Source organism: Anas acuta, chromosome 1 (assembly GCF_963932015.1).
Source record: "Anas acuta chromosome 1, bAnaAcu1.1, whole genome shotgun sequence".
NCBI lineage: Eukaryota > Metazoa > Chordata > Aves > Anseriformes > Anatidae > Anas > Anas acuta.
The window spans coordinates 9,133,970-9,160,886 of NC_088979.1; the positions used below are offsets into that span (position 1 = coordinate 9,133,970).

Consider the following 26,917-nt stretch of genomic DNA (forward strand, 5'->3'; position numbering starts at 1 on the left):
TCTAAGTATGTATAATGTCCAATGTCTCTCATATCAATCCATTAGCTCTGATCAGGCTTTCTTAGAAGAAGAAAAAGGAGGTGGGAGATCTGGAGTAACATACATGTATTGAGCAACCAACACAGATAGGGGATTTTCAGACTTCACAGTGGGAGAAAGACCGAAGTCAAGGCTTGTTTTCCCGGTCCTGCTGAAAGTACTTTTATCAAGTCTGTTGGCAAATTGCCTATATTCTCCAAAAAACTGCAGAGATTCGGGTGCAGATTTGAGTGTAGTCTTAGCCATTAATGTGCTATTGATTCCAGTGGAATTCCACTATTTTTGCTTGAAAAGTTTGTCATCTCTCTTGTGAAGATACTTTGTTATATGCTAGCCTGGAAAAGGTAGCTGATGCTGAAATATGAAAAATGCCATGCAAAATCATTTATTTGGTTTCTGCCCTATATGCACACTTAATATGACCCCAAATTTGTTTGCCTTTTCTTAAAAAAATAAAATGTAGTCTACCCCAAAAATATTTTTCTCATGTTTATATTCACTGTGCTTATTTAATTGGTCAGATTCTTCTGAGTTTTTTTAAACAATCATTTACACCAAAGCACACTAACAACTATTTTGAAGACCTGACAGTTGTTTCTACGTCCAAATTTTAATTTTACTTCCTCTCCAATTGCCAGAAGAAAGCAATCATGTGCTAAGCAGAAGATTAAAAATTTGTAATAAATGCCTTTATTTTGAAACCTGTAGGGGGTGGGCGAAAAAGTCAGTTGGCTTCCGCCCAGAACATGTGATAATCAGATTAACTATGAAGTGTATTCTGTGTGTTAATGTGCCCAGGGTAGGAATGGGGAAGGACATTGTAGGGTGTAGTGTAGCAGAAGTCAGCAGTGAAGCATTCTCAGCAGAAGGGAGAAAAATTCTTTCATACCCAGGACATTCCAGGGGTCAGAGAGGGCTCTACATGCACTGAAGCATAACACTGATGCTGTCCTGCTGCTCTGTGAGGATGTCTCTGTTTGCTATGGGTTTCCTGCTAGTCATCCTTCAGCCATCCACCGGGCAGTTCCCCAGGGCCTGTGCAAACACCCAGAGCTTGCTGAGGAAGGAGTGCTGTCCTCTCTGGGATGGAGATGGGTCCCCTTGTGGGGAGAGTTCCAACAGAGGGGCCTGCCAGGCCATCCTTCTCTCTCAGGCTCCACTGGGGCCACAATTCCCTTTCTCGGGAGTGGATGACAGAGAGGACTGGCCTTCTGTGTTTTACAACCGGACCTGCAAGTGTAAAGGTAACTTCATGGGATTCAACTGTGGGGAGTGCAAGTTTGGTTTCTCAGGACTCAACTGCACTGAAAGGCGACTGAGAACGAGAAGAAACATCTTCCAGCTCTCCAACAGTGAGAAGGACAAGTTCCTTGCCTACCTTAACTTGGCAAAGAACACCCCCAGCCAGGACTATGTCATTGCCACCGGTACATATACTCAGATGAACAACGGCTCCAACCTCATGTTCAGAAACATCAACATGTATGATCTCTTTGTGTGGATGCATTATTATGCTTCTCGCGACACACTCTTAGGTGGGTCCAATGTGTGGCGGGACATTGATTTTGCCCACGAAGCCCCTGGTTTTCTGCCTTGGCATCGTCTTTTTCTGCTGCTCTGGGAACGTGAGATCCAGAAGATAACAGGTGATGAGAACTTCACCATCCCCTACTGGGATTGGCGAGATGCAGAGGACTGTGTGGTCTGCACGGATGAATACATGGGTGGCAGACATCCAACTAACCCTAATTTACTCAGCCCAGCATCATTTTTCTCCTCCTGGCAGGTAAGGACAGGACGAGGGGAAAAGATGGGGAAGAAGAAAAAGGGGAGGACAAGGGGAAGGGAAAAGCTGATTGTGTCAGAACTATCCTACCTAACTTTAGGTACTTAAGTGAGGTGCACAAGCTGGAGAGAAAGTAAACTGCCAGAGAACAAATGATTTTACACGGACTTGATCTTCATTTACAGCTGTTCATTCATCTCTCTGTCTTTTCTTTGACTGTAGGACTTAGACAGCTTAATTAAGAATAAAAAGTTAGTCTAGAAGGAAGAAAGTCATGGTTTTGTGTCCAAGCATGACCTTTAGCAAGCTAAACAGGCTCAGGTCTTCTGAAGCAGCCAGCAAAGATTAAAAAAGGATTTATGTATGCAAGTTGCTAGCACGTAACCATTGCAAGACAGCTGGTGACTGAATAATTGAAATAGAAGAAAATAGTTCTCAGAGGCTCTACCCCTCTCTGGGTATCTTCCTCCCTGAAAGTGTTAAAAACTGTCCAATTAATCTTGTCTGCTTTCAACTTAAATAAACAAACAAATAAATAAGTAGTCTTTAGAGCATGGAAGAAACAGCTGTGTTATTCTCCTCTGTAGCTCAAAAGAAAAATAAGAAGTGATCTCTGTTGCTCAGAGGAACTAAGAAATAAACTCAATAGCTATTCCTGCCACTTAAAAGCACTGCAAGTTAGTCCCTAAACCAAGATTACTGTATATATTCACCTAGGAGATATAGTTGATATTTACCTAGGTTTCATATATTTGAACTGTGCTATTCTAACAATGGAGGCTTCTAGATGTTTTTAGCCTCTTGGTCATTACTACCAGTGTCTAGTGACATAAGCTTCCATAGACGTATACCATCTTGACAATAGAAACAGTTCCTTCTGGTGCTGAAGTCTATGAATATATTGGTGTAAATCTTGCTTTGTTCTATTTATTTCTGTACCAGTAGCCTAAACGAAGGTTGAGCAGTTTTAGTGATTTAATGAAAAGTGAAAGAGATACAAGACAGCAGCTCTCAGATTACAAAGCAATGACTAACAGGGCTTAATGTACTGGTTTTCTGTGTTTAATCTTGATTTGTGTCCCCTAAACAACATAGACTGTGTCTGTACCTGTAAACTCAATCATTCCTGGGTACTGTAACATACCTATTTTAGGACATTCTTTGGCATACATTTTATATATATTATACAAATATATGTAAGTAAATATATATATATATATCATATATATATTTATATGTAGTTCTACTCCAAGCAGGTACTTTTCAGGGACCATTTCTGGGAGACTGTTTGCATATAGTTAAACCGTTTGGGAGACAAAGATGGGTTTGCTAGCATAGACATGGATTATTCTGTGCCATTTGGTCCTAGTGCCTGGGAACATTCCTGGCCACATTTAATTCACCAGTGTAGGCATAGCCATAAAATGCATATAGCCAAAACCGTGTATTTTGATCCTATATGTAAAGCTTCCACTAATTTCTAACAGTATTTATCTAGATGAACTCTACTAATTTAATTAGATTGCATTACCGGAATGAAGTGGATCTGATGTTGTTCAGTGCTAAACTAAATAAAGAGTTACACGGAAATGGTACAAGTGTTAAAGTGGAATAAATGAAACTGGAATTGAGCTGGCTACCTGTGTCTAGTGGAGCTATCAGTGCAATACACTGGATGAGATAACCAAAGTAGTGGGAGACAGGGACTATAAAGGAATAAGCAAGTTGCAAGAAGTGTTTTCTAAAAGCCCTGGAGGGATCAGATAATTATGTGTAGCTTACTTTTTCAACAGTATTATTAATCATATCCAGATTCTTGGAATTTCTCCATCCTTGTAATAAATACCCAGACACTTTACCAGTGGTAATGAATATATTTAAGAAATAGTCTGTTTATAACTTCTTATTTAAGGTCATTGTCACAAATATACTCGGAAAATAATTGCTTTTTTAATGAGATAAGTTGATTTTAAAATATATTTTTATAATTTTAGTGGGCACAACAATGAAAATTGTGCTATATTTAAAACACATCAATGTCAGCATGTAAAAGCACCTAAGTATTTGCTGAAACTCTCCAAGTAATTTCTGCAAATGGTTGCTTATCACTTACATTTTTCAGTCACTTCTGGAAATAATACACTTTCATCAAAATTTCTGAAACAGGATTATAAAAATTTTAACTTCAAATAGTGACATTCCCATTTAACATCTTCTACCTGCTGCCTTATTTAGAGAAAGAATGAACGAGATTGATCAGAGCTGCATTTTCAGTCAGTTCAGGATGAAGATACCACACAAACTGATATTTCTTTATTCGCCTTGAATTCAAATTTAAATAATAGCATATGATAGAATAACTTAGTTGATACAGTTCCTTCAAGTAGCACAAAATAAGAGATCAGAATCTCACTTCAGAAAATCAAAAGGGAACAAAAATAGACTTAGCTTCAGCCGGAAAACAGCCATAGCATAGATTTGCAGAATATGTTGACTATCCAAGCTCTGTAGCAAAGAAAAAAAAAAAAAAAAAAAAAAAAAAAGGAGGATCCAAATAAAAGGAGGATCCTGTGAAGGAATTTAGGCTTTTATAAAACATTCAAAATAAAAAGAGGGCAGGAGAAACCTATTCAATAACACATCTATTATATGGTATCCTTTTATAATTTTAAGTCTCTTTCCAAAGCATAACAAAATAATGTTTGCTACATTAGGAAATTCTGCACAATATGCAGTTATGGATTTATTTAAAAAAAAGGCAAAGTGCTTATTTGCAGAAAAGCATCTCTCTCTCTCTCTTTTTTTTTGTTTCTTTCTTCTTTTTTTTAAGCCCTAAAGAAAAGAGAAAATACTTTATTCCATTGAGAAGTTGCCATGGCAACATGGATATCCGTGAATACATGCTGAAATTCTTGCTTTTCCCTTACTTTTTCTTCGGCATGCTGCTGTTACCATTTAGCTGAGTGAATTATCTGTCCACATTTTTCTCATGTTTATTATCTAAGTGAAACTTTTAATTTCTGACTGTTTTTACCAGCAAGACTATCAGAAATCATTAGTGTTTTTGTTTGTTTGCTTTGTTTATGTTTTAGGGTGGGTGGGAAGGATTTTTTTATGCTTTCAGTTACTTGTTTGTGATGATTCAAGTGTTGCATTTAGATTTATTTAGGACTGCATGACACCTACTAATGCTTTACCAAGTTTTGCAATTCCATGCTGATTTAACAGAAAGTGAAGTGGCAAATACAGATTTTCCATGACATTCTGAGAGGTTTTTTTTGTTTTGTTTTTTGGTTTTGTATTCATTTGTATAATTATTCAAGCTAATGGATTTGCTAAAGAAAGTTATTATGCCTCACTTAAATAGTAATAGATGAAATTCTGCTCTCCACTACACCAGAGATAATTTGGAGAAATTACTGAAGTCAACAGAGCGTTTTCTGCAATTAAAAGCAGAATCTTTACATTGGAAGTTAGCATCAGAGTTTTGGGGTTCCCCCCATGTGCTGGAGAGACAGTGAGGGAAGTGCTGCTTTAGGTTTGTAGTAGTGGAAACAAGGCCACACCACTGGCTTCATCCCCCTGAATTTTGTCTCTTTCAAAAGAAGAGTGCCTTGAGAGAAGTAATTATACTGTGTAGAGAGCTGTCTGCTCTCAGCTGCACTGGTGTAAGCCTGGAGCCAATTCTTTGCTGCAAGCACCAAGAATTTCCCTTAGCACTTCATTCCATATCACCCTGCTTAGTGATATTCCATATCACCCACTTACACAAACACAAAGCTAGGGAACAAGTTACACAAATAGCAAACGGATACAAGGCTCCTGAACTAATAATGGCAGTACTTTAGATCCATTACCTGGAACATGATTTCATAAGAAATATGAATTTCAGCTATTCAGGTGCAGTTATTTAATTCTAAGCACAGTTTACCAAGGAACTATAATAGTCTGAGGGGAATGTTTGAAGCTCTGTTTTCTGTTCACCATTAAAAGGGTTAACAAATTTCAAAAATATAAACACCAGAAGCCAACACTTCTTAATTCTTAAACCAGCCGAGCCCTACATCCATCTGCTTGTGGACAGCTGAGTATCTCATAAATTATAACATTCAATTTTTATTGCAACTTATAGGTTTTAGTGTCATCCATAGGCTGGTAAATATATGTATATATATATGTGTATATATACACACTCATATATAAATAAATTAAAAAGCCCAAATGGAGCAAATAACTATTAAAAAAGAATTTATCAAGACTGATCTCATGATATGCTATCCTCCTCCCCCCAGGGAAGTGGAATCTGCACCCAGCAGAGACAGACAGTTGATCATCCTCTGCCTTTTTATGTCATTATCATCTGAAAGTAACTCCTGTGCTTCCATGGGATCATGGATGGCTAAAAGCAGAGTTTGGCATGTATATGACACTTCTCTAAAATATAGCCGCTGTTGATCAGGAATTGTGTAGTGTGAAAAAATAAGCATATTCCAAGGTATAGAAAGAAATAGCTAAGGAATTTCACACAAAAAAAAAAAAAAAAAAAAAAAAAAAAAAAAGTTTTGTTTTTAATAATGCACCAAAAAAAAGAACTTACCTGTAGAAAGATGGGTTTTTGAAAATTTATGTTAGATGTGAATACAACAACTCTAACAGGGCACAGCTTGGAGACAAATAGAGATCAGGGAATCACATTCTGTCAAGCCATTATATTTCATCTGTAATTGACAGCAGAGTTTCCTACTCCACCCAAGCACCATTCTGAGGTGTTGAACCAGATGTAAATTATCCACTAGTTTTGGGCTGCCTCTGAGCAGAGATTAAACTCAGCCAGCCTTTCCTGAAGGATGAGAAAATACCTTGGAGGGCTCGGGTTTGTTTCAGTGATGTCACTTCATGTTTGTCTCATCTCTTCGTAGCCTGAGTTTTGTAGCTCCTCCAGTAAATGCTTATGCTAGAAGGGTCACAAAGATAATTACATTTCTTTAAAGTTTAACTTCACATTTTATTTATTTATTCATTTATTTATTTATTTTGTCTGTTTTACCTTTCAGTTCCTGGTAATATTCAGGAGTACATGAAGATTCAGTTATAAAGACACACGGTCTATTACAAACCTTTGGGGCTACTATAGGTACAACACCTTTTAAAGTTCTACCTAAAAAAGTGATATCCCAAAGTATAGTTGTACAGTTAGTTCTATTGTAGATCATTTGGGGATTTCCTTGTATTTTTCTCATTTTGTGAGTACATTGGCTTCTGCATGCCACTTAATTAGGATTAGATCATGCCAGGCCCAAACGCAGCCCAAATAAATAAATAATTAAATAAAAATAAAAAGTTAACCTCTTTACAATTGCCACATGTTTTAAATCTGACATGAGGGCTGCACTTTAATGACATTCCCAAGCAAGAACATGTGAATAAATGGAGAAAGACAGAGCAGAGAAAGGCACTGAACCAGTACAAAGTCTCTTTCAGACACATAATGGGACCCGAGGCTCCGATTTAGGCATCTAGACTTGTTATGGGACAAATAGACACAGGGGAATGCAGCAAAGAGGACTTGGAAATGCCCACATTCCACCCTTGAGAGAGGCAGGATGTGTCCCACAGACAAGCAAGTCAAGTGGTTGCTCTGGCTGCACTCTGAAGTACATATGTTTAGGCTAGATTAACCTGGAGCATAACACCATGAAAACATGCTGATAGAGTTTCTGGAGAGGAGTGGATTTGGGCTTGGTGAACTTTTGGGTGGTCCTCTGTGGAGCCAGGAGTTCGTCTTGATGATCCTTGTGGGTCCCTTCTGACTTCGGATATTCTGTGCTTTGATTCTATGCTACACATATTGCAGGTCCCTATGAGCACAGATCATACAAAGCAAGCACAAAGAATTTGTCATCAAAACCCCCAAAGCTTTGAATTTAAAAATAACAGACATAGGACTGAACACTGCCAAAGATTCCTGTAACACAATTCCTTTTATTTAGGCACAGGGTCTGGTCTGTGTAAGCAGTATCATACCAAAAGACAAAAGGGTTTCCCATTTGTGAAAAGGTGCGAGACAGCTGCAACAGTTCCACACACTTACAGTCTGTTTTCTAAGACATGATACAAAGAGCTGTGCTAAAGATCTCAGCTGCAGTGCACCAAGGGATTTTTTTATTATTATTTTTTAATTTTTTGGGTGCTACAAGGCCCAGGAATGATGCTGCATGTTCTGGACTGCCATCTACTGGCATTTTCTCTCCTAACTACTTACATACACTGATCCTCAGAGCATCTTGCTATTTCTCTGGAGCATGTGGATTTATGAATGCAGAAGAGCAGACATTCGGTCTGAGTATGAAGCTTTTTACAGGGTGAAGAGATAAATTTGCTCAGGACTGTTCCAAAATGGAATAATAAAAAAAAAAAAAAAAAGTGTTTAAGCAGTGTTTTGCTAGCAGAAACACCTACTGAATGACAAGAAGGCAATTATGTGACCTATTTTGTGTAAACTTTGTGCAGATTAAATCTAGAATAAAAAGTTTGATTGGCCTTTGTTCTGTTACAACTTACACAACACTTGACTGATGAAACAGCAAATAATAGTTTCAGGATAGAACCATATTTTGTAATACCTCAATTATACCTTTCTGGAAAAACATCCTGGCTAACTTTATGGCCAGCCTTTAATTTGTAGTGCAGAACAAATGGCAGAAAGGCACAGATAAGCATTTTCATTCCTTCCCCTTATGCTGTTATTTCATGAGCATGAGTTAATGGATACCTTATAGCATCTGGCTTCTGTTTGGTTAGTCAGACAGTTAACAAGGGCTACACTGAGACATAAATTGAACAATAACAAAATAAATAGACATTTATAAGCCTCATAACATTAAGAGTTGCATTAAATCACGCTGAAACAGATAAACAAAACACTGGGGAAATGTTCCTTTTTTTAGTATATTTGAGCACATGCCTGAAGATTGCCCATCTGAATATTTGAGTTTTGAAGGCAACATGAGATTCCTCTTTAGAACGCAACAGGGATGTGTCTCCGTGGTGGTGGGGAGAGGATGAAAAGACCAGAGATGACAGGGCAGAGAAGCCAAAAGAATATCTACATAAGGACTGGAGAAAACAGAGCTAGACAGAAATCTTGCATGCATGTAGTTTCCAAGCCAAATACAGATTGGGAAATGGGTTGAGATCCACCAGCCAAGACTCACTTGTTTTCTTCACTAGTGCATTTCTAGGGACATAGGACTGTCCATTCTTTATAAACAAACAAATTACTAGAGTATTTCCCACAGCCTGAAACCCCTGTTTTCCTTTTAACTGTGTTGAACTACAAGAAAACAATCATAAAAACAATAGTATAGCTGTGCTTTGTGTTTATAAATGTAGGTCTTTCCATCTTGCTACATCTCCCTTCCTGTTGAATTCTGAAAAGAAACTTCTTAGAACTGCCAGGAGGGATCGAGTTCTACACACATGAAACTCTGCTGGATAACCACCTATAGCCTCCAAGGGCATCTCACTAGTTTTAAGAGACTGGGGCAAATCTCAGTTAAAAGAGCAGTCTCAATGGATAAATTTCTCTGATAAGCTTTCTTATCTCTTCAAAAAAAAAAAAAAAAAAAAAATTCATGAGATACATATTCATAGGAAGCTTATCACTTAAGAACTCCAGCTCCTTAGGAAATCTAGGTTATATCACCAGCTCTGTCACACATTTTCTGTGAATTTGTGGTCAAATCACTTACAAAAAAGATATTTCTCATCTCCTTCCAGTCATCCAAAAGTTCATTAGGCAGCAAGGCAGCAAAGGAAGTTGCCTTTGTCTCTGTCTTTAGTGACTTCAGAGGCACATCCATGCCTCCAGGGTGTGATTCAGCCCATCCTAATGCAGAAGCAGAACATTAAGTTGAACACTCTTAATTTTGCTTTTCTTTTAACTGCAGTACAGAAACAGTTTTAACATTGATTTTTTTACACATTTTCTTTCATTGACTTAATCAATGGAGAGAGTTTGGTACCCCTTAGAAGTAAGTACACCTCACCTACCAGACGTCTGGTTTCGGAGGGCTGAATCACACGTGGGAGATGCCACTTTCTCTCTATTGATTGCAGAAGTTGCTCTAAAGCTCTGCTTCAATCCAGCAATTCGTACACAGCTACTGCTGGCAAAGTGAATCTCCCACTCAATTCTTTCACTAACAGAGAATCACATGTTCTTCTACCTCATTCACAGAAGAAATGACTGCTTTCAATAATTTTCTTCATCGTTTCTGTCCATGAAACAGGAACACATCTCCAGGATGAAAGAGTTCTAGAGGTTTTAGTTTTACGTATTTTCTCTTAAGATATATCACTCGATATTAAGACCTGTTATTTTTCCATACAGTTTTCTCATTAACCGCATTGATTACCTGTTAACCACAGAATCCTATATTTTGAATAGATCTCTGCTTATTTGGAGCATTGTTTGTGTGTTTTGGATTTTTGTTTTGTTTTCAGAAAAAATAATGCAAAGCACTAGATAACACACTTTGTTCAGACTCTCAACCTCATCTGAGGTACGTATGAAACAACTCCTGGAAGTTTTGAGCGACCATTATTCTTTTTCATTTTTGTAGACCCCATCAGTTGTGTCACAAGACAGGACCACCAAACCATCTAGCCTGATCTTCTCCTTGTTATTGTGTCATTATTTTTCCTCCATCCTCCATTCTGACTGCATGTCAGGCAGGTTTTCCTCAATGTAAAGAAGAAATGTGTGGTAGTACCTGTACTAAGTGCCTATGGGTTTATTTTAGCAGAACATGGGGAAAAAATAAAATATAAAATAAATAATGCCCAAGCAGCGGATGCAGTGAGAGCTAGTATATGAAAGTTCTTATGATGACCATGAGATTTTCATAGTCATCATAGGACCTACATCCTTAGGTAACTAATAAGTTGTGGCTTTTAAAAGATTCTGAGCAACACACAAGTAGCACTGATGGTCTGTGTGGTCACTTTTAACCCATAGAAAATATGAAGGAGTTTACAATTATCTGAGTATCATTTAAAGTTACATTGAGCTACTAGTTACTTAACTACTGATTTGAGCATTCTCAAAGTGGACTGGCAGTTTCCACTTCCAGTCATCTGATGGTCATCTGATTAATAATGACTTGTTATGTCATGGTACTTCATGAACCCAGAACATTTATACAAACAATGCTAGATTCTGACAATATTTAATACTCGTATCCCTCTTTCTGCCTCAGGTCCTTTTCCAATACCCATGACTATGGTACCTCAGATTCCAATATAAGTACATCTCCATAATATTCCTGTGAGGAACGCAGTATTTTCCCATTCTGTACATAAAGTGTCATTAAAACATAGGGAAATTAAGTGATTTTCCCATTTAATCTGACAAAACACAGACAGACTTTTCAGAACAGAAGATAACTTTTTTTCATATTCCAAGTAAACAATTCTCTCCTTCCCACATGGGGAGACAAATATGCAATTATGGCTTTGTTCAGTAGTCTGCTGAAGCCAAAAACCTCCATTAGCAACTGCAGTAGAAGATTTAACTCCATTTGAGTCTTGCTGCACTGGTTGGTGACACTGAATTTCACTTCAGTGAGTTTTCAAGTGCATAAATACGAACTGATACCTTAGTCCATATGGACAGCTTCAGGCACCCACGAATGTATTATTTCAAAATGTGCACCATTATTAGAGATGTCTTCTATGAAATATATAATCTCATATTAAAATCATTCATTAAAATAATTAAAACTAATGTATATTATTGAAAAAAAAAAATACATTGTACATTTCTTTTACTCCTGTCTAAATAATAATAATAATAATAACAATAATAAACAAAGTACCTCTTTTCTGTTTTTTTTTTTTCTTCTTTTTCTGTTTTTACAACTGCAACTCTGCTAACAGAAAGTGTTTTATACAGGTAATCTGTACTCGATCTGAAGAGTACAACAGCCAACAGTCTTTATGCAATGCCACTAGTGAAGGACCTATACTGCGAAATCCTGGGAACAATGACAAATCAAGGACTCCAAGGCTCCCATCTTCAGCTGAAGTTGAATTTTGTCTGTCACTGACTCAATATGAATCTGGATCCATGGATAAAATGGCCAATTACAGCTTCCGGAACACTTTGGAAGGTAACATATTTTATTCTGTTTTGCCATTTCTAACAGTAACTTGAATTCCTATAGGATTAGTGCCTTTAAACTTTATTTTTAGCTGGTTCCATGAAGCAAAACTAAAGGAAAAACTTCCTCCTGTAATAGCAACATAGAAAGAACCATGTTAAAGTTGATAAGAAAATAGAAACTGCAGGCTAGACCAGACCCTAAATCCATCTATGAGATACTGTCTCTGCAATAATCAGTACCAGGCATAGAAATGTAATGTTGCATAAAAAGAGATCCTCTAATAACCTACTTACACATGATCATAACCTCGTCCATTTGGGTTACAGGACTGTCTTGGGGTCAACTTTATACCTAAAATGTTACCTTTAGTATCTCCTCCTAAAGCGTTTAGTTATTCCCCTTAGTTATCAAACTACCCATCTAGTTATAAAGGTTCCTAATTTTCTAAGAAACATGCATACTTTTGTAAATGGAATAGTTATTCTTAATCATCTATCAACCCAATCTCATTTGGATATTGCTAAATTGCTAATAAACAAGGATAGCACATTATAGCTATCAATAAACATTGCTTCTTTGCTGTATTATATAACTACTGAATCAAATAGGACATATTTACATCAATATTCCAGAGATTTTTGCTTGCAAGAAAGTATGCAAGTGTTTAAACAATACAATATAGGTGTCCTTGTCCAGAGAAGGGCGACAAAGCTGGTGAGTCCAGAGAAGGGCGATGAAGCTGCTGAGGGGCCTGGAGAACAAGTCCTACGAGGAGCGGCTGAGGGAGCTGGGCTTGTTCAGCCTGGAGAAGAGGAGGCTCAGGGGTGACCTTATTGCTCTCTACAGGTACCTCAAAGGAGGCTGTAGAGAGGTGGGGGTTGGTCTGTTCTCCCACGTGCCTGGTGACAGGACGAGGGGGAATGGGCTTAAGTTGCACCAGGGCAGTTTTAGGTTGGATCTTAGGAAGAACTTCTTTACCGAAAGGGTTGTTAGACACTGGAACAGGCTGCCCAGGGAAGTGGTTGAGTCACCATCCCTGGAAGTCTTTAAAAGACGTTTAGATGGTAGAGCTTAGGGATATGGTTTAGTGGGGACTGTTAGTGTTAGGTTAGAGGTTGGACTCGATGATCTTGAGGTCTCTTCCAACCCAGAAATTCTGTGATTCTGTGATTCTGTTGGTGTGAGGATAAGAAATCAAAGCTTTTAATATGTTCAGTATTGCTCTTAATGTAGTGTGGAATGCCATAAAGCTGTCTAGGGGGTGGGGGTGCAGTTAATGCAATTATTCCATTAAAAAAAAATATGTGAAATTTGTGTGCTGGAGGCAAAAGAGAATATAGACATTGATTCCAGCTCTGGATATAGTTTTGCTTTCTACCCTTGAAAACAGAAAACAAGTGAAATACGACAAAGAAAAAGGTGACATGACTGAGTAGAATTTTTGTACATTTTTCTCTATGAAGTATGTAAACAAATTCAAAGAGTAGAATAGGAAGAGTAGAGAAAAAGGAATTGAAGTAAACAAGTCATGAAATAATGACATGCTGTCAGTATTATAGACAAAAGCATAGCCATAGTCTTTGGAAGTTAAACAGAGCTATGGATATGTTTACTGAGTGGGCAGAATCAAAATGGACTCCTCACTTTCAAAGGCTATATTTCAGTATCATGACTGCTCATTAAATAAGGATAATTCAGTACTCGCATAAAAAGAGAAAAACCTGTGTTTGGTCAAAGTTGAGTCTAAACTGACAGCTAAACAAAGCCATAGATCAAGTACAGCCCTTTGAAGCAAAAATATACAAGTAACATTTCCATATTAAATCAACAGTAGCTATTTGAAGTAAAAAAAAAAAAAAAAAAAAGTCAATAACATTTGACAGAAATGTACCTACAGCTTCCAGGCTTCCAGAGAGTCAGGAAGTTATTTTAGTTCTAAAATCAGAATCAGTGTTCTGTCTGAATAATTTATCAAACCCTTTCCCTATTATTGTCTCTTTGTCATGTTAATTTCATGGCAGTCATGGTTGATCATGGCTTTATTGCTGTCATCTGTCAGTCATACCATGGAGAGGGTCATGCTTTAATCTGAATTGTGGGATTGTTACCGTGTCTGAAAGGAGACCTTGTAGATCAAATTTTCCTCTAAGTAAGTTCTGTTGTGTTTAACAACCCTTCAGAAGCTGAAGAGTGTTCAGCTTTCTCCTTAGTGAGATGGTGAAGCTCCATCTCACCACCACAATCATTCAGATGCACTAGGTAGGCACTGTTAGGTTCTGGTGGATTTCATGTGATTTAGACAATACTTCCAACAGACTGGAGACAAAACTACATGTTACTGAGGAAGGACACAAGTCAAATGTTATCCAGAAGCTTAGGTTATTACAGAAGCAGTGTATATTATCTTGGGTATATGTTGCGTGGCTTCTGGATGCATCCATTTAGTCCAGAGCAGGGGCAGAGCAAATTCATTCCTGTCCTATTGGTCCATCCAGATGTGCCTTCCCTAGCATGTACCACAACCCTTTCAGAGCATCTGTATGATCCTTCATGTGATTCAAGGAGGGAAGAAAAGAGATGGAACTCCTTTTCTCTGGCAGTGAAGGCCATTTGCAAGTCCTAGAATCCATGTGAAGGGAAGCTGGGAGGCTGCAGAGAACCTCAGTGAGGAATGACTGAGGCAATGAATGTCTCCTCCTTAGAAATTTTGTAGACATGAAACCAAAAACCAAAACAATCCAATACTACAGTGCTCTCTCTGCTAGGGGAAATCCTGTTAGGTGACCATGTCCAGCTTCTAGTCCAGCTGCCAATACACTTACTAGATGCCTTATGGTTGTTTAACTTTAACAGCCCAGCTTAAGGAGATCTACAGTGCTCAAGAGCTGTTGTGGAAGAAAATAGTGCAGAATGCAGAAGTACTGCAGCGGCACATAACTACATGAAAATAACTCCTCCTTTCCTTTTAGCCTTATGGTATCTTTTATACTCAAGGACCTAGTCCTAAGATCTGATTACTCTGTTCCATGAAAGGCATTTTTTAACCCATTCTTCTAAAAATTGATACTGAAAACTCCAAAAGAATAAGACATTCCCTTCCAGTACAACTACCATTTCCCTCTGTGGTGCTTCCATGGGGAAAGCTGTTTCAGGGCGGTGATTTTAGTTCACTGTAAGGTTTTGGTTTAGCTATCTCTTTTTCTTCCTTCCTTCCTTCCTTCCTTCCTTCCTTCCTTCCTTCCTTCCTTCCTTCCTTCCTTCCTTCCTTCCTTCCTTCCTTCCTTCCTTCCTTTCCTCCTGTCCACCTTTCTTTCTTAAGTAAGACAAGGATTCCCGTCAAAATCTTGAATCACTCCTTTTCTTCCATATATATAAGCAATTTTGAACAACTCCCTTGTTATAAGTGTAATGTATAAAAGGTAAGACACTAAATGTGTATTAAGTGGCCTCATGGTATGAAAGCTCTTCTTACTTCAATATTCCACAAGGTTTACCAGCTGTAAAATGTCTTTATTTTCATTAACACAAATATGTCTCAATATACAAGGTTGGACCCCTCTGTTTGTTCTCAATTCATTAATCATTTTCTTATGCTTATGAGATACATATTGACTTTAACAGTGAACAAATGCAGAAAAAAAATAATGGCTATGAACAGAATTAGGGTGAGGACTATAACTTGTCCAAATTGACCTACTTTGACAGCACTTTCAGGTTTTTGTTTGTTTGTTTATTTGTTTTCCCAGGTAAATTCCTAATTTTTTTTACAATCATTAAAATAGAAAAGTAGCAATAATTACAAAACAGAATTTCAGAACACTAGGAAGATTTTGTCCATCAAATTAAGTTACTGCCTTCCTGTGTGCAGAAGTTGTATGGGATATATACTACTAGTCTCCTGAATATTTTGAGAGACTTTTCTATTCCAATATGCAGCTAACTTGTCTATGGTATCACAGGCTGAAATTCCCCTGTACTACTAGAACTTTAAAGAAAGTGCTTTTGATTTTCACTCTTGGTGTACAACAGTATACAATAAGCACTCTTATAGCATAAGAGTGCATAATAATAGAACTCCGTTTAAAAAGGTCATGTAAGTTTTTGAAAAAGACAGGAAATAAAACATCTCAGAAAATATCAGCAGATTCCAGAGGACAGTAACCATGATACTACATTTCTTTCCATAAGAATATTTCATTAGAGCTAGTGATTGCTGGAGTGAAACTTTGCCCACAACATTCCATGATGTTGTGGTGATGAGCCTGTCAAAGTGCAAGCCAGACCTATCTCAATAGGTGTTTATCTGTGTTACTATAGTGATGAGCTTATTCCATCAGACATAGTATCGTTCTCAGATTTTTTTTTCCTTTGAGGATATTTTATTTTTGACCTGATGTATTTCAACACTCAATTTTATACTGCAGGTCCATAAACACTTCAGTCTATTCATCTAAAGAGAGACTGAACTGCAATACAACGTCAAGAATATATGTTTAAGGATGGTGGGAAGTTATTAAACTAGCTTTACTGCCAAAACCAAAAACAAACAGATAACAACAACAAAACACAAAACCCACTGCTGCCACCAAAAATAAGCACACATATTTTGTTTGCTCCGTTCTTACAAGTGGTCTATTTGTTGTTGTTGTTGTTGTTGTTGCTGTGTACATTTGCCAAGCTTAAATTCCCATTTTGCTTTCATTGTGCCAGTGCCCACTTCTGTGATGACATTTCTCACAAACCTCCTAATAGCTGTAGTTCCTAACATTTACTTCCTTTGCTAAGTGAAAATCTTTTCAATCCTTCTTTACTTGTTTACACAAGTTTGTGCCAATACACCTAAGGTCAAATTCTAATCTCTTTTAGATCCAAAATAAATCTAAGATAACTCCACTGACTTTAGTGGAGTTACTCAAGACTTACAAAAGATGACCAGAACCGGGCCAGTGACTCTAATGGAGTGGTTCTTGATTTACATTGAGAGTTTTGCTACTCAGTTTTAGTTCTGTAATGGAAAAAGCTGTGATTACTTGGAAGAACGAAGTACGTGGTAAAGCCAGAGTACTCCAGTCCTACTCATGTTGTGTACTTCTGGGCAAAACTTTATGCTCTTCTGTGCCTGTTCCACATAAACTGGAACAAAGACAAACACCTTGTTACCCATCTAAGAGGTAGGTATTAGCACCCTTATGAACAGGTGCCAACAAGGCATGATAGATCCTTTTTTAACTAAGAGAAAATACTGCTATATGGACACAAATGATGTAATTTAAGAGTAGCCATATCTATGTACATGTAAGGTCAATATTGCTCATCAAAGCATTACCCCACTGAACATGAGCACACAGGCTGTCCTCTTAATCTGGGACAGGACAATTTCTACTTTGACTGAAAACCATCAGGTTAAAGGCAGGTTGCACATTGCTCCTTGAAGAGTAATATTTTAAATAAGGTTTGCTTAAATGAGAAGCACTTTTGACTGTATCAGATACTTCACAGATTCAAGAAGAGAATACAGAAAATCAGTCCACCTTGTAAGTAACAGGTAAGATCAGAAATAGCTTAGCTGACTGCACTTGGAATAGCTGAGCTTCTTCTTTACGCAGTTCAGTTTTGGTGTGACACATTAATACTACCTTCTAAAAATTAAAGATGACCAAAAAGTTTAGAATTTCCCTTTTTTTTGTGAGACAATTCCATATTCGAAATTAATTTGTTTATGAAAATTTCAGATAAAAATCAGTGCCTCCTAAGTTTCACTTTTTTAAATTCTAAAACTGATTTTGTTCACTTTCATTGTTCATGAATTAACACATGGTATCAAGTCAAGCCATGTCATAGCATTTCATTGTCTGTCACAATTATGTATCGTTACTGCTATTCTGTCATGAAATAATGGAATAAAACATCAAACACTTCAAAAATGTAATTTAATTTTAATAGGACATTTTACTTTTTCTGAAATGAGATGTTTTCATGTGGAAAACTTTTCTCAGCATTTTCACTGTGATCCATATAGCTAATGAAAAATGGCTTCTCAGAATGAAGTCTTCCAGTAGAAAAGTTCTAATTAAAAAAGTTTTAGCCTACAGCCAACATCCCTCACCCAGCTCAAATTCTCAATCTCTGGGTAAATTTATGCTGCACATTGTAAAAGGGCTGGCAAGTCACAGAGGGTCATTATCAGAGAACCAGAAAATCTGTTCAGCCCAGACCACAATGAAGCTCTACAAGAATCATTTTAAGTAAAAACTAGATGGTGACATGGTCTAAATTAAATAACCACAAACTTTCATTTACTATAGCACCTTAGGCCAAATTGCTGTTCCTGTAGATACCTTACTCTGGAAAGATTACAGCAATAATGTTGCTTGAGAAAATATATAAGATTTAACCCTGAAAATTTTCCTTTGACATTGCCAATGGCTGAAAAACGTCAGCCTCATAAGCCAAAAGAACATCACTAGCTTCAAAGACAAGTAAGGATATGGCCTTAAATTTTTTATATCTGTATCTTCCTTCCTGTTTTAAAGTAGTTGTATCTGTCTGACCTGAACTTATCTAAAATGTAGAATTTAGACAATTCTAAATTTATTTAAGAAAATATAATCCCCAGGGAGGGTGGGACTAAGTATTCCTGTCGGTTGGAATTGGACGTGCAACAAAGCAACATGCAAAGCAGAATTTGGCCTTTAAAGTTTCTGTTTCCACAACCACAGACGTAGAAAGTCATACAAAACTAAATTTTATTGTATAAGAAAGTCAGTTTTGCAGTTAGGAAAGAAAAAAAAGTTTTGCAGTTAACAACAAAAAGGCTAAACTGCTATAAATATCTCAGCGATATTAATGATGTCACAGATTTTAAGCAGTCCCACTAAAACAATCAGAGGAGATAGGATTGTTGGATTGGTTTCTCCATTCCTGTAGCACTGAAGGCTGCTAACACTCTGAAAATTCTGAATACCCTCTGCTAAACATATAGCACTTCGGCCAGTGGCAATGAGCACTTAAGGAAAACACTATTTGCTCACAATATATAACGCTTTACCCTTGACTTTGTACATGGACTTCTATGGCTTCTGTTATTAGACAGTAAAATCTGTAGTTACCATAATTAAGTACTCTATTAAAGGACATATATCTGCCCCAACTGCACGTTTAATGAGAACCACCTATATATCATATTAAAAATGTTAGGCAGCCTTAATTGTGATTGACAGAATTAGCTCCTCCTATAATAAACTTTGTGCTAACTCCCAATCTGATTTAATTAGGCCTGGCTCCAGTGAACCTACTTCAACTTCACTGAATCACTGTCAATGACTTACAAAGCTATGAGCAGGAGCAGAAAGTGGTTGAGGCATTGAGCCTGCCAGAGTTCAAGAGCATTTAGACAACACTCTCAGACACACGGTCTGATTTTTTGGGTGATCCTTTGGGGACCCAGGATTTGGACTCAATTATCCTGGTGTGTCCCTTCCAGCTGGGGATATTCTATGATTCAATGATTCTATGATTCTTAAAAAAATGTGATTCTTTTCTCATTGAAAAAGGAGCACTGGTAAAACTTTAAGTTACTTCAAGTGATGTATCCCCTACTGGCTATTTCTAATACACCATAATTAAATGAGAGTTTAAAACGATGTCTGAATGTTACAGCTTCCTATACTGGCCAGATGATTTAATAGCTCACTACCACTGGGGGCAATCCTAATTGTCTATGCAATCTCCTCCATCCTCCAGTCAGTCACTTTTTTGGTACCAGCTCCAGTACTCGTTATAATCTTATATAAGATACTGCATCTCAGTAGCCTAGAAAATGAATAAAAACAGGGTAGTTTTCTGCTGGGTTAGTGAGTTCAGGGTAGGCCTGGCAAGAGCTGCAGTTAATGCATAGGAGAGGCGGTGAAGGTACAGCATGGGGCAAGGCAGGCATATAGATCTTACATTTGCAATAAAGGTGATTTTTCTGCAGCTACTTCAGCAAAGTGTTCTGTACTTTGAAAAAATTCTCATGTTCTCACATATGATTTTTAATTGGCTCTACCCCACTTCATAGTGTTATCCTGTACAGCTGATTGTCCTGAAGTCTTTTAAAAAGTCTGAGAGAAAAGACTAAGACCTAGGCAAAAAAAAATAAAGTGATATCACATTATGTTTTTATTCATGATAGCTTTATATGGACTTCCTTATATGGAGTTTTCATAATAGGATATCATATATTCAAACTTCTCATGTGCATGGTTAGCCATGATGTCACCTTTGAGACTGACTGAATCCAGGGTTATCAAAGGTGTCTGACTTACAAAGCTCATGATCATTGCAACAAATTGCAGAAATACAGAAATTCCATTGAAGTTGTCCAGAACCAGAATGTTCTGTATATATTTTTTTCTAAATTACTAAATAAAACATTTGTAGTGCAATAAGAAATTTTAAGAAGTATCCACATATGGTATAAGACAACTATCCTTCTACTTAGACTCTGCATAAAGTTTATCTTACCTTTAATATATCATGACGTAGCTGCATGTAAGTAGGAAGAGTGTTTCAGAACAACATGCAGATAGATCTTTTTCAGTTAACATCCACAGAGATTCACTTTTAAGAGGTATTGCTGCATCAGATGATCCCAGTGATCACCTGCTGTAGCCATCAGTAAGAAAGGTCAAAAACGTTGCCATCAGTTCCTATAAATTCTGGTTAGATTGTCAATGTACATTATTCTTAACAGCATGCTTGGTAATATTTTATCCTGTTATTTCCCCTGGGTGACAGCTAGGTAGTATAGCATTCACCATCAGACAACTTTCTGTGGGCAAGAGTTTCCCTTTGAGAAATTCTGCCCATTGTTGTTTATGTCACCATGCAGTATCTTCAGTAATCCTGTTACACATCTGATGTATTTAACACCTGCAGTTATCTGTATGCATTGACATGATTCTCTCTCCAAAACCCAGATTAACCCCACCTTGAAGTCTTACAAATTTCATCATAAGCCAGGTCTATCCCCTCCAGTTCTCCTGATTATGTTTTCTTCTCTGAATTCCCTTGAATTTCTCAAAATCCTTGTGATAATGTTGCAATCAAAAAAGATGGATAGTTGTTATCGTATATTATTTCCTAGGTACTATAGCTATGATTTGATCCTTAGTATGATTAGTAAAGGCTTTATGCCAAAAGATTTTCCTCAAGGAGGTTAATAGACAAGGCAAAACCTGATGAGGGAATTTAGAGGTACAAAGAGATGAAAACATCTCACACAGCAGATCAGTCTCAGTGGGGTCTGAAACCCAGGTTTCCAAGTTCATAGAATATGACTCTTCCGATAAAGCATCTCTGAGCATGTATCAATTAATATTTTCTGTGTCACAAGATAAGCAAATTCAAAGAGCAAAACAAAACTAGTACCTGACTTCCATATTATATATGAGGGTTTTGATGAAAAGGGTTTTTTTTCAAACTAACTCTAGTTCAGTGCAGTGAATTGAACACCCACTGATGTTAGATTTCCTCCAAAAGAAATATAGTACTAAGTCAAAAATTGCCCTGTGATGTGAGTCATTGCAGGAAATGGAAGGACTGTTAGGAGGTTCACTTCAAAAGAATACTGCTGCTCCTCATACAAATGCTAGTTCCTGGTCCAAATAAGTAAATAAAGTGTGTTTAAAGTGTGTGAGGCATTTTCTAAGGAGGAGAGCTAAGAGTCTGGGGGCTGATCTGTGTGACTATTTCAAAGCCTATATTCTAAGTAGACTGCAAATTAACTGCAGTCCACAAATTTTTAATCCTGCAAGTCTAAATGGAGAAGAAGATTATTGGTCAATTATTTATTTATCTTTTGTAAAGATAATAGCTTACATCGTGTTGGCACTTATAGATGAAAGAATGTATTCTGTAGAGAAAAATGATATTAAATGACTGCATATATGATGAGATACAGTAGCCTGTTGTAACTTAGAAATGTGTAAGTATAGAGATAAAAAATAATATTAAAAAATGAATAAATTTACTCAACCTGAATAAATGTATATACATAAATGTCTCCAGGGATTAGGTTTCCTTTTAACAGTCAGACACAATGGACAACGAAATTTAAAAATATAAGACAATTAAGCAGTACATTTGCTGACATGCTGCATTAGCTACATGGCAGGAGTTTTAATTTAGCTTATTCTAATTTCATCTTTGCTACGCCTTTGAAATATATTAACACTCCTTTACGTGTTTTCTGAAGCTCTTGTCTAAAAAGCTGAAAGTAAATGAAGTGAAATTAGCTACTTTGATCTTCAGTCTTACTGGAGAAAGAATTATACGCATTGCCATATCAGCATATGATTTCCTCTTGAATATACAGGCTTTGCTGATCCACGCACTGCAATATCAAACATATCTCAAAGCGGTTTGCATAATGCACTTCACATCTACATGAATGGCTCCATGTCCCAAGTACAAGGCTCTGCAAATGATCCTATCTTCTTACTACACCATGCTTTTGTTGACAGGTGAGTTTAATTCTTCTTGGTAAACCTAATTTATTTTGTATTTTTATAGTGTAGTTTTCACCTGTATTTCAAAACTGCAAATATTTTACATGCCACTACATGCACAGCATTTTCAGACATGTAGAACCAAGCTCTTATATTACTTGAGTGTCTTTCCTAATATGTATTTATGCTCACTGTATTAAATATCACTTGAAAAGTTGACAAATGCATTCAGCTTTTATTACCAAGATAAAAATAGTCCTGCAGTGATGTCACAGTGATTAATATATATGGATGTGTATGTCAAGAAGTTTGGCCCAAAAGTGCATGACTCATATTAACACAACTATAATCAGTTGGAGTAATTCCTTTACATTCTAAATGTCAGTGTTGTTTTAATTTCTATTCCATAAGGAAAATCCAAGTGTGCTACCCATAAATACAGATTAAAAAAATAATAATAATAAAAAATCTGTATTTTATTGTGACAAACAAAATTGTGACTGTCTGTTGCTGAAAGAGAAGACTACAGCTGTGCAGATGGACAGGAAAGCAAACAGAAAGATGTCATGTTTATTAATAAGAAAGGATAGGGAAGCACAATTCTGCAAGAGGAGAGTGAAATTGCTATGCTAGGGAGAGTATTCCAAGATTTAATGGTCATCTTAAAATTTCTGTATGTCATTATAAAGTATGTGAATGGCTACAATTTGCTGTGTACTGTATTTCACAAAACTGTGAAAGCCAAAGAGTAATAAAAATGGAAGTTGACTAAACAAGACTGTAAGATACATACCAAAAAAATATATATATAAATTTAAAAATACGTTAAAAGACAGGTTTTTCTAAGCCAGGGTGCTGCCCAGGTAATTTTGAGCAGTAGTAAAGCAGTAATAAAATAATAAATAAATGAATAATAAAAAAGAACATTCTCTTCAGACCCATTTGTGCAACAAAAGTAAACCATTTTTACACTAATCCAAGATCTAGCCATAGAAAAGTTTTTTTGTTTTTTTTTTGTTTGTTTGTTTGTTTGTTTGTTTTGTTTTGTTTTTTAATAGGAGTGCTCCTTTTCTTCAAAACTTGTAACCATTCTCCCTGAGAAATGTTCTTATATGTGTGGAATATTGGCTTGTTCAACCCCCTCTCCCTTTTTGACACTTTCTGTTTTTTATTAAATTACTCTGTCAAATAGCTACACTATAAAGTTGCACGTTACACATTCTGAAGCATTTCATATTTTCTTTCCAATCTTCCTGTACTTTTTCAACATGCACTGACCATGCCTTGGCAACTGCAATGCTTAGAACAAAAGAACTGTGACCCACTACATACTTTTGTGAGTCTTTCATCAGTTTGTGTGCTCAGAAACCTACTGAGTGAGACCCTGCCTGCACACAGCTAGACACTTATTCAGATGAAAAAAAAATAAAATGGTTTCTTTCTTTGGATTGCTGAGGCATGCAGCACAGGAGGGATGCAGATTACATCCTCAAGACATCATCTTTCAGGGAAGTTCTGTAGTTTCAGGGAGTTTACACCAGAATTCTTATAACAACAAAAAAACTTATTGTATTTGACCAAAATCTAGTATATGTGTAAAACAAATTTGAAGTTGGGCTTTTTCTCCTCAGATTACATAATTAATGAGCTTAATGGTTGTGTTTTTTGTACCCAAAAATAGGACATGAAGTCTAAGCAGGTCACTGAGACATCAGTGGAATGGTTCCTTCAAAGGGTAACCCACCTGTCTTCTGTTCCTTATACACAGGTTATAATTAGCTTTCTGGAGGTGTCAGCTTTGAAACTTTTCTTTGTGGAAAACTTTTGTTCAGAATATTTTAAAAGTTAAATAATGTTGTTTAACTGTATTTAGCATATCCACCCATTGACTGCTTGACAGGATGGATGCACAAGGGTTTCAGGTGTGGTTACAAATTTCAGATTTGGCACCTGGAAATTAACATTCCAATGTCTATGCTATTAAAAATGGATCTGTTGAAAATTCAGAGAAAAAAAAAAAAAAAAAAAAAAGAACACAGAAGGGAACACATTATGCTCTGCAATATCAGAAGACATTGTTTTCCTCAGATATTCACACTTGTATAAGACCTACGCATATCTTAGCTCCCACTCAACACAGGGCTTAAGTAGCACCTTGGTCTTCATGCTGACCCCTCCCACAGAGGAATTTCAGTTATAGTCATTATAAAACCCTGGAAACACTTTTCATGACTGTAATTGTTATTCATCTTAGAAGGCAAAATTATTTACAAAAGATAACATCATTAAATCCCACTAGTGTTGAGGAAATAAATCACCACACAGGCACTGTGGGGGCAATGCAGAAATCCGTGATGCAACCTCATCTGATCTGTGGCAGAAGGAACATTACCAGTGCTCTGCAGCTGCTGTGTATATGGGTTTCAGTACACACAGATGTAAAAATTGATGATAATGCTGCCTTTTGTATAAGTGACAGAAATGCATTAGCATGATTAGGGTTACTTAGCAGCCTTATCCATGACAGATTAATCATGCTTTTAGTTATAATTAATAAGTAGGTGACTGATAGGTACGTACAGTACATTTTAAAGAACCCCATTCCTCTCCTACATAGACTTTAAATATGAAGGGCTGCAAAGAAATTCTGAGAGGTAGGCAAGAATACAAAGCATAGAGGAAATGGGAGAAACCGTCTACAGAAGAAGAAGCATTTTATATTGTTTTTTCATATCAACTTTTCTCATTTGAGGTGGCTTATACAACTGTACAACTGTCATAGCACAGGGCCAGTGTGTTTTTAACTATATACCATTTAAACTAAATCTTCCAGGGAGAGTATCCCCTCCAGGACTTGGTACAGGCATAAAGGGTTGTGAGACAAGGGTTTACTGACAAAGGGTAAAAAAAGACTGGAGTCCAGGAACCACATGTCTGCCAGGTCTTGCAAAGGCAGGGAACAGTTCTGTGTCATGAAACCAAGAAGAGCCTGGTGCTTGGAGCATCCACATGGGACCCAGAAGAGGGATTCCTCACTCCACTGCAAGTTCCTTGAGTAAAACTGAGCATGTAGTTTTGCTTTCTCAAGATCACATCTGCCAGAGAAGTGTTTTCTGCCCATTGATTTCAACAAGAGGTTCCTAAAGACTTTTGAGGAGCTGTTGATCTGAGCTTCAGCTAACCCATCTGCAAAGTGGGTGATATTAAATGCCTACGCAACAGGGACACTGTCAGAGTAAATGCATTAACGACTGTGAAATGCTCAGTTACGACCATAATAGGAGTGATAGAAGTAAGGCAATAGATCATTGGGACTGATTTTACATAGAAACATATGGTACAGAGGAGGATAAACAAGTGTATACGGAGTCTGCTGACAGGTGTGAGCCAAATGTTAGGAGCTGCTTTCCAAACTGAGCAACAGTAAGCCTCCCATCTGCCACCCCCAGCCTTTCCTGCCCAGGCCTGATACACTAAATGCAGGAAGGATGGAGAGAGCATAGGTGCAGATGAGAAGATCTTTCAGGTGAAAAACAAAGCATTTGTGTGCAATTGTTCTTCTTTTTTAGGTCATTCCCCTACAGCAATGCAGAAATATGAAGGTACCCAGGAAACAGCTTTCTTAGCAATGATAGATCACGCTCCTTACCCTATTTGCTAGGTAGCAGATTGAGGGATGAAATCCCAGGGCTTGGGAAAAACAGGTGACCACCCCTGAAAATTTTTAATTGTTAATTGAATCGGCTGAAAGAAAGGAAGCATGTAAGCAAACAAGAAAGACAGACAGACAGAAAGACAAAGACAGAAAGACAGAACAAGAGAAAGAGAGAAAGAGAGGAGAGAAAGAAAGAAGGAAAAAAAAAAAAAAGAAGAAAAAACTATACATTCAGCAAAAATTAGAGCTTTTTTAGCTCTGTGAAGCATTTCTCTTAATTGCAAATCTCTCTGCCATTCAGATATGCTCTACAGTCAGCACAAGGGAATAGCAAGGGAGGAGTCAACCCACTCAAGCTGGAAGGAGCAGCTGCACAAGCAGTGAAAGCAAGGGCCTACAGTCACAGTTGAGCTCACAATGGTGTTTTCTGTGCTCTGAAAAGGGACTCTTTTCTGTGATGACTCTTTTGGCCTCTACATCCCTATAGCCCCATAGTAGCTTTTTTTTGTTCTCCCTGCACATCTGTCCTTTGAATGCTTCTTCCATCTTTTTTCTCATTTCTGTACTTCAGTATTTTTGCACTTCTCCTGCCCTTGACTTTCACAACTCACCCCAACAAGTCCCCTTGCAAAGAGGAAATAAATAAATAAATAAATAAATAAAGAGGGAAAATAAGTTGCAATTAAAGATCTCCACACTACTATATACTTGTACAGCTGCTAATTCAATAGGGTCCCAGTTTTCATCTCATTTCTAAGTTCTGCAGTATGGGACAAGGTGC

At 37.1% G+C, this 26,917-nt stretch overlaps 1 protein-coding gene across 1 annotated transcript in view; it reads left to right on the forward strand.

Annotated features, from left to right (window-relative positions):
- Nucleotides 1-840: 840 nt before the first annotated feature.
- TYR (tyrosinase) overlaps nt 841-26,917 on the forward strand; it is a 50,608-nt gene continuing 24,531 nt past the window's right edge. Inside the window, exons 1-3 of the mRNA XM_068670293.1 lie at nt 841-1,825; nt 11,781-11,997; nt 22,349-22,496. Of these exons, the coding sequence (XP_068526394.1) occupies nt 983-1,825; nt 11,781-11,997; nt 22,349-22,496 (1,208 nt within the window). The 5' untranslated portion in view covers nt 841-982. The remainder of the gene's footprint in view (nt 1,826-11,780; nt 11,998-22,348; nt 22,497-26,917) is intronic.